The following is a 9,393-nucleotide window of genomic DNA, read 5'->3' on the forward strand; positions in this document are numbered from 1 at the left end:
CCCCCCGTTGTGGGGGAGAGGTTCAGGAACAGGCGCACATTTGATCGGTGCCCCCAAATCGGGGGAATGCCACCATTTTATGTGGGTGAGCCAATTAAGGCCCACCCAGTGTGACATCCGCCAGGAAGCGCTATGCGCTCCATGTGTGGGCGAAGATTCCCTAAGCCGGGCGTGTGTTCTTTCACGCATGAGTGCTAAGTGCTGCCTCAGGGAGATCGGCTTCAAATTTAAAATTGGCAAATGTAAAGAAATAAAATTTCCCTGACATGTCCCCTCATGTGACATGAGTTGGGACATATCCATCACTTTTATTTAAACTTTTATTAAATTTTTAAAAACCTACATGAAGCCTCATCCCGCCTGTGGATGAGGTTACATGCTTTTTCTGAAGCCTGCCAGGGCTCCTGGCCTGCCCGCCAACCTTAAGGTTGGATGGGCAGGTCCATTAACTAGTTCAATTAGTTTTTAAATGGCCTCATTTGGCCTTTGACAGGTTGGTGGGCGCACAGCTGATTTGGCTGTGCCCCTGCCGACCTGAAAATTGAAATGACGTGGGGTGACATTGGGAGTTCCACCCGACATCATCCCGCGTCATTTTACATGTCAGTGAGTGCCCCCCCCCCCTCCCTCCACCCAAATATCCTGGCCTATATTGCAGAATCAGTAAAGCATGTGTTGGAGGGATCCAGGTCTTTCACACTTTATGACTTGAGCTGTAAACTAAAAATCTGTTTTATTATAAGTACAAATTAAACAATAGTAGAAGTTAGTCCAACAGATTTCACTTGATTACAGAATGTTTAATTTAAACTTAATTTAAACTTGTTCTTTGGATATGAAAATATACGATCCTTAACCTACTTTTTGAATAATACCAAACCTAGACCAGTGTTCAAATATTTATTCCAGAATCTTTGTGTCTACATTGCTATCTGAAAAGAATTGTGATATGTTATTTACATGCTTTGAAGTTTAATCTGGAATCCAAAATTCAAATGGTGCCTCCACAACTGAACAAAGTTTATCAACTTAAAATAATAGTTTCCTGCACTTCAACTTAATACATTACACCCTCTGATGTATTTAATTGTTTTTTTAGACAAAACAAGGACTTAAATGGTTTGTATTTGTTTTGCAGTCAAAGGGTCATTGCCTTATCACCAATGTGAATATGAAAGCCCATTGTTTGGTGACTACATATGTAGTTCAACTCGAGTACCCATTGAAGTAAACAAAATGTAGTGACCAGCCACATCTCCAATTAGATATTCAAACTGTAGAGACTTTCTTTGGCTCCTTAATTGTCACAACAGAAACAGGCAGTACTTTTAAGATCAGCCATGACAGTTGGAAAAGGGGTGGATCAAATTGGTACTAGGCAAATTTAGGATTACTGTCAGAAAGAACTTCACCCAAGGAGTAATATGCATTTGGAATAAGCCCTATGTAATGAAGCAAAAACCTAAGTCATTCAGAATTCTGTGTTGGGGAATGATTGCATATTTCTTGTTTTCAGTGGATGAGTGATAGGCAGTGACCTTCTTTATTTGTATTTATTTTGTGATGCTCCAAAAGCATGTAAACTAGGATTAATGGGAAGGTTTTAGTGTTTGCTTGACTCAGTTGGTAGCACTTGTGTCCCTAGGTCAGAAGTTATGGTTTCAAGTTCCACATTAGGACTTGAGTGCATAAGAACATAAGAACTAGGAGCAGGAGTGGGCAATTCAGCCCCTCAAGCCTGCCCACCATTCATTACAATCATGGCTGATCTCGTTTTGGCCTCAACTCCAATTTCCTGCCCTCTCCCCATATCCTTTCAACCCATTACTAATTAAAAATCTGTCTATCTCCTCCTTAAATTTATTCAGCGTCTTGACATCCACTGGACTCTGAGGTAGTGAATTCCACAGATTCACGACCCTTTGAGAAAAGTAATTCTTCCTCATCTCTGATTTAAATCTATCACCCCTTAGCCTAAAACTATGGCCTCTCATTCTAGAATGCCCCAGAAGGGGAAACATCCACTCCACATTTACTTTGTCTATCCTCTTTAGCATCTTATATACCTCAATTAGATCTCCTCTCATTCTTCTAAACTCTAGCGAGTATAGGCCTAAGCTCAATCTCTCCGCATAAAACAAGCCCCACATCTCTGGAATCAATCTAGTGAACCGCCTCCAATGCAACTACATCCTTCCTCAAGTAAAGGGACCAAAACTGTGCACAGTACTCCAGGTGCGATCTCACCAATGGCCTGTACGGGTACAACAACACTTCCCTATTTTTATACTCTCTTCCTTTAGCAATAAATGCCAAAATTCCATTTGCCTTCCTAATTACCTGCTGTATCTGCATGCTAGCTTTCAGCGATTCATGCACAAGGACACCCAGATCCCTCTGCACTGAAGCATTCTGAAGTTTCTCTCCACTTAAATAATAAGCCGCCTTTTTATTCTTCCGACCAAAATGGATAACCTCACACTTATCCACGTTAAACTCCATCTGCCAGATTTTGGCCCATTCATCTAACCTGTCCATATCCATTTATAAATTTCTTATTTCTTCCTTGCAACTTACTTTCTCACCTATTTTGGTGTCATCTGCAAATTTAGCTACAGTACCTTCTACCCCCGAATCCAAGTCATTAATATAGATTGTAAATAGTTGGGGCACAAGGACCGAAACCTGTGGCACCCCATTAGTTACAGCTTGCCATCCAGAAAAAGACCCATTTATCCCGACTCTCTGCTTTCTGTTACCCAATCCTCTATCCAGGCTAATATATTACCCCTAACTCCGTGTGATCTTATCTTGTGTATTAATCTTCTGTGCGGCACCTTATCAAAGGCCTCCTGTAAGTCCAGATATACTACATCTACAGGATCTCCATTATCCACTTAGCTTGTCACATCTTCAAAGAACTCTAGGAAATTAGTCAAACACGATTTACTCTTCATAAAACTATGCTGACTCTGATGGATTGCATTTTGACTTTCCAAATGTTCCATTACTACTTCCTTAATAATGGATTCCAACAATTTCCCAACGACAGAAGCTAAACTAACTGGTCTACAGTTTCCTACCTTCTGCCTCCCCACTTTTTGAATAAGGGCATATTCAAGGTTGGCACTTTAGTGCAACATTGAGGGAGTAATTGATGTGCTTTCCAGATTAGACATTAAACTAATGTTTTTTCTGCCTGTTCGGTGATTTGAGTGGACGTTAAAGATTCAATGGAAGTACTCAAAAGAAAACAACTTCTCTGTGAGACTTGAGCAATATTACTTTCTAACCAATACTACCTATTTGTGGGTCAAGGTTGATATAAATGCTTCCTTGACTGCCTACATAACAAAAGTCACTCAAAGTAATTCATTTTGTGAAGTGCTTTGAAATGTTCTACTTTTTTATATATCAAGTAGCTATATTGAGACAAATGATCCAGTAAAATGACCAGAAATGTGTTTGTAACAGGGGAAGAACCTGAAGGCACTGAAGGATAAGATGCAGACTGGATACTGGACAGCATTGAAAATGAACTGGAAAGTTTGGACAATCTTTCAGTACATTAACATTAATTATGTGCCTGCACAGGTAACATATGTTTACAGGTTGGAGGGGCTAATATGATTGTTTCATGACTGGTACAATGACTACATGTTTTTCCTAGACTACTGAGCTCTGCTGACACATTAAAGAAGCAACAAACATTTTCAAGTTCACTTGTGTAATATTGTTACATGTCCAGCATGCTCAAATGATGGGCAACGTGTAAGCATGAACTTCATACTCATCTAGATAAAGGGCATTAAAGCTACAATTGCAAACATGCAAACTCTGTCACCAAAACCCAAGAGTCGGGTTATCTGCATGCTTTGGATGAGTGGCCCATGTTTGTAAGGGAAAACCAAGGGAGCTTCCCTGATGAAGTCTCAGAAAATTGGAGCAGCCTCACTCCTAATAGGAAGTCAAAGGTCCCGATAGGACAGAGCAGGTAAATAGGGCATTAGAAGTTACGCCAGCATAGATCTCTATAGGTAATAAATCACCTTTTGTTCAACCATTTTGGGACATTTGAAAGACAACAGAAACCATCCCTGAACAAGCAGTGTTTTATTAAGTCTATCAGGTCGCATACTGGGGAGAAATCCCTGAAGTTCATAAAATTGCTCAGCCACATCCCCCTAATGTAGTGGGTCAATATAGATTTTCTCTCTGTCCCTACACTGGAAATTCCTGGTGGGATCCTGGCAGAACCAGATTTTACCCCAGTGTCTGGCACCTGTTGAGTAGTTATGTTGGAGGTGTGTCCAGGTCAAGAGCAGAATTTTGGGAGCCATGTCTCCTTTTGTATTGCTATTTTGTGTTGCAGAGGAATCAATACAGTTGTCTATGTGCCCGCAAAAGTGTTATTTCTTTGGGGATTTTGTCATGTGATGGTGCTCCATGCTAACACAAAGTTATAGGCTGCAGATCTGTAATCCCATTATTCCGTGTGGGAGATTCATAATTCCAGTTGCTCCTTCAGTTGGACATGCTAAACTTAGTGCTTTACTATATGGGGGAAGCATTGTTGATGGAATCACTCTAGGCCAGTCAGGCAACTCCCAGCAGCAGATACAGAAAAAAAAAAGAGAGATAATTTTAAACTTAGAGAGAGAACACACCGTTGGTCTTCTCAACTCGAAGGTGTTCTTTGACATGGGGAGAGATGTTTTGTGTTAAGGATAACATTTGTATAGTGCCTTTAATATAATAAAATATCCACAGGCACTTCACAGGAGCATTATGAAACATAATATGACACTGAGCCACATGAGGCATTAGGTCAGATGACCAAAAGCTTGGTCAAAGAAGTAGGTTTTTAGGAGACTGAGGGGCGACCTGATCGCGGTATACAAGATTATGAGGAGCATGATCAGGGTGGAAAGGGAGCAGCTGTTCCCCTTAGTTGAAGGGTCAGTCACAAGGGGACATATGTTCATGGTAAGGGACAGGAGGTTTAGGGGGATGTGAGGGAAAACGTTTTTACCCAGAGGGTGGTGAAGGTCTGGAATGCACTGCCTGGCAGGGTGGTGGAGGCGGGTTGCCTCACATCCTTTAAAAAGTTACCTGGATGAACAATTGGCATGTCATAACATTCAAGGCTATGGGTCAAGTGCTGTTAAATGGGGTTAGATAGGTAGGTCAGGTGTTTCTCATGTGTCAGTGAAGGCTTGATGGGCTGAAGGGCCTCTTCTGCACTGTGTGATTCTGAGAGCAGTCTGACCCAGCTAGATGACAGTGAAGAGGCATGGAGGAGCATAGTGTGGCTAATCTTGTCAAAAGCCACAGACCCTTCGAGAACAATGAGAGGGGATAGTTGCCTTTATCCTAGTCACAGGGGGTATCATTATAATTACATCTTTCCAGATATAGTGCAGCTACATAGACCACTGGCCCATCCCCAAATTACACAATCTCCTGGGGCACTAAAAACTTTAGGAAGTTCCACACAACTCCCTAAGGCTCCAGGAATCTCTACCTCAAATACTTTGAACTCCAACTGATCCATGATTTGCCTTTGATAACTGGAAGTGCCTTCCTCTCAGGAACTTGTCTAGTGCGCTTTTAAAAGACGGGAGGGAATTCATACTTGTTGAATGCTTTAATAATCTATTCCAGAATGTGAAGACTCTGAAAGAAATGCTTCCTTATATTTAGTTCTGAATCTTTGTCCAATATCTCTCATTTCTATCCAGCTCAAATAACCTATCTTATTGGTAAATAAGAATCCCTTTGTCATTTATGAATATTCATTTATAATCCTGTGTTTCCCAAAACAAATTGTTTAATTCCTGTTGCCTATTCTGGGAACTCTTTTTTAAAAAAAACTCTACATTTAAGTATCATTGGTTGCCCTCTCTATATATTCACCATCTTGTATGAATCTGTAGTTCTATATCTCCTGCTTCTGTGGGATCAAGACTGGACACTGTTCTTAAGAATAGCTATATCAAAGCTTGGTTTAGCTTGTTCCTACCCTTTGTAAGTGGCTTGTGAGCTGCATGTGGTTTTTTTGACAGCGTGGCTCATTTCTTGTGCTGTGAAACCTGTTAAATCATGCACTGGAGGGAGGTAAACTGCCTCAGCCATGAGCAGCTTCACAGAGGAAGAGAACCGGAGAGCAGGGAGCTGCACGAGGAGGAGGATTAAGATCAACTATTCATTCCAGTGCTGTCGTGAAATTTCTTTTGTAGTTTTCCACATCTTATGTAGGGCTGCATGACCCTCAGCACCATTTTTTCTGGCTCCCTAATCCACCTACTCATTGCTGACCCTCCAACTTGTGGCCTGTCTGGAAATGGAGGAAACACTTTCTTTTAATACAGAACAGTAATGTAAGAATCTACTGTATTGGGACACAGATACTGATTCAAATTTGTTGTTCAGTAAGTGACCACAACTTATTTTCAATTAAAATCAAATGGTTTTTAACCTCTAGACTGATTTTCCACATTGGAAGAGTAAGGCTGCTAAAGTCAATTAAGCAGTGAGCATGTGCTGGCTCTGATGTCAATGAAGTAGATTTGTTTTTAACACAAACTGAGTCGTGTGTGAAGGAAGCCTGGAAGATTAGGGGAAAAAGGGGAAGGCTTCCTCACAGAAGTATGTGCAATAGTAATAAAAATGGGTTTGTAAAGATTGTCTATGTCCTGTGGCTTTCGAATGTCTGAAGATTATCATATGCGGCTTTAAGGCCACCCCTGTCATATAGGGATACAGGCTGAAATCTTATTTTTCTTTCCTGTGGCCTTATGTTTGTGCACCTGAATGATTGATAATTATGACCTTACAACCCCAACTTTATCTGTAATCTTTAGTAGTACTGTATCTTACATGGTATAAACATGCCTGGGGTTACTGAAACTCTTAATGCATAATACTGCACTTAACTGCATTGAAGATTTTTAACACAGTCCCTAATTTTTATACAGCATTCTGCAATCTATTGATTTGGTCTAAATTCACTAAATTGGATAAATGTTCTGGATTTTTCTTGACTGCTTTGGGAATCGAGGAATATTTAGACAGAACTTTCTGTCAGGAGATTAAATACATGAGTTAGCATCTGTGAAACAAGATATTTTATATGGCTTGTGGAAGGGACAAACCTATTGAGCTAATGTTTTTTTCCCATACTTCTGTTTTTTATTCTAATATAAAATAAATTACATTTTGGACCCCCCTTCTCAAGTGAGAGGCTCTGCTTTCACCAGTTGTCTCTTGCCTTGGGTGAATGGTTTACAAAGCCAGTTAATGCAAGCATTTGGGCCCACATGTCAAGGGAGTGCTAGGCCAATATTGGGCTGCTTTTAATTTGAATACTGATGACTAGAGTATGAACATCATGACTATTAAGATGAAAGACCTTGTTAAATACTAATTAATTATTTTGTTGTTTTCAGTTCCGTGTGCTGTTTGCTAATCTGGTAGCTCTTTTCTGGTATGCATATCTAGCTTCAATCAAGAGATGATGCTGCATTATTAACAATAACCAGCACCTGATGAGAATGATTTCTTTCACTCTGAGAAAATTTTGATTTCTTTTACTTTGAGAAAACTTTGACTTTTGAAGAAGAATCCAATGAACAGACTTTGGCCAAATACTAAATCTAACATAATTTTCTATTTCACAAGACCCCTAATGGATAGCTATTTTGTTTAGAGAAGGAGCTGTGAAATGTGTTGTGACAATAAAACACTATGTAGAATAAGCTGGATTGTATAATTAAAAAGCTTATTTTTAGTTTGATTTTTTAATGACTTTGCTGAACATTTGTTAATACTGTAATTTATTTTGTATACCAGATGTTAAAAGTACAGTTGATCTTATACAAGATAGTTTGGGCTGTGGTGTATTACAGTGTAGCAACCAATCAGTGGGTTCAGCTGAGATTGTAAACTGTCAGATCAAAGCAAGAATGCCATATTATGATGTCAAAATGTTGTTCCATCCTACCGTTTTTACGGACTATAATGAACACTGCATTCAGGAATCTTATTTAAGGTACTCAGGAATTTTATTAGTGTTTCCAAATACATTGATAAATCAATTGACTGAGGTAGTTTTGTTTTTAACAGAAGGCAGGCTCTGTAATCAAACTATATAACTGAATGCTATGCTAAAATGTGATTGATAATGCAGTGATGTTGCATTTTATAGTATGAGCCTACCATATATGTTATAATACAGTATAAAATAACTTGCATCATTAACTTTTATTGCCAATAAATTAATTTTGCTCTGGAACAATAACATACCTTGTCACAAATGTAACTGAAGTCCAACATTAAAGGAGCTTTAAAAAATATACTAAGAAATTAACAAGAATTAATTAATGTTCTACAGCCATGCATTTGATTGTTAGGAATCTCCATTTCACAATTTTGGAAATTGTGAAGAACCAAATTTGTTCAGTGAAGAACATTTGATAAAGACTCAAATGGCTGAGCAAAATAGAGTGGATTAAAACTGAGAATCATGGCAAGTAGTTTTTACTGATCCTCAGCATAAATTTCTAAACAAATAATTTTTTGTTGATGATCAGTTAAAAACTATTTTTCCTGTGACTTGGTGGAAATTGAATTCTTCGCCTAATTTTCCCTACAATGCTACAAATTGGATCCATTGACACATGCATAGCACGAAGAGGCACAGTACATAAACTGTGTTCGATGTGGCAAAATGTTCTGCACTCGCATCACGGAACTTGATTTTCAACACCAAGTCAATTGAAAACTGTAGGTGGATTCAGTTTCTGTATACGAATGTCGAAAATACATGAAAGCAACCTGCTTCACATCAAGTCAATCAGAATTGAATACAAGAACTGAATATATGAACTTCTGTTCTAACTTTAAGGTTTATCTAAATCTGACTTCAATCTTATTCCAGTTCTATGTTTGCCTACAGTGGTGTCTCTTGAGTATATATAGTAAAATGTAACATTCTCATTACCTGTATGTGGAGTTATTTTATTATAGGATATAGTCCTCTATAGTCATTTAAATCTAATAAAAGTTTGGAGGGAAAGCCTGCAATAAACATCTTATTAATACTTTGTTTTATTATCTCATTGACTTCATTTAATAATCTCTTACAGCACTATATATGATGTATAGGTACCTCTAATATTCACATACTTTGGGAGATGCTGCTTAAGCTACCTTCAAAGTGAGAAATTGAAGAGTTCAGTTCTTGAGTCTTTGGAAGTCGAATTCTTAAATGTTCCATTACAAAGATTAAGTGTATGGAACAGAGTCAACCCTTCCTATCTTTGTGTAACCTGCTGGCATAGCTGGTGTTACTCTTTGTTGTGTCTACCTTTGATATTTTTACTCTTCCATTCT

The 9,393-nt window shown here is 38.8% G+C and overlaps 1 protein-coding gene across 1 annotated transcript in view; it reads left to right on the forward strand.

The window, feature by feature from the left end:
* The window catches only part of pxmp2 (peroxisomal membrane protein 2), a 46,027-nt gene extending 36,928 nt beyond the window's left edge, over nt 1-9,099 (forward strand). Inside the window, exons 4-5 of the mRNA XM_041203619.1 lie at nt 3,475-3,594; nt 7,449-9,099. Of these exons, the coding sequence (XP_041059553.1) occupies nt 3,475-3,594; nt 7,449-7,517 (189 nt within the window). The 3' untranslated portion in view covers nt 7,518-9,099. The remainder of the gene's footprint in view (nt 1-3,474; nt 3,595-7,448) is intronic.
* The last annotated feature ends 294 nt before the right edge of the window (nt 9,100-9,393 follow it).

The sequence above is a fragment of the Carcharodon carcharias genome, chromosome 13, assembly GCF_017639515.1.
Source record: "Carcharodon carcharias isolate sCarCar2 chromosome 13, sCarCar2.pri, whole genome shotgun sequence".
NCBI lineage: Eukaryota > Metazoa > Chordata > Chondrichthyes > Lamniformes > Lamnidae > Carcharodon > Carcharodon carcharias.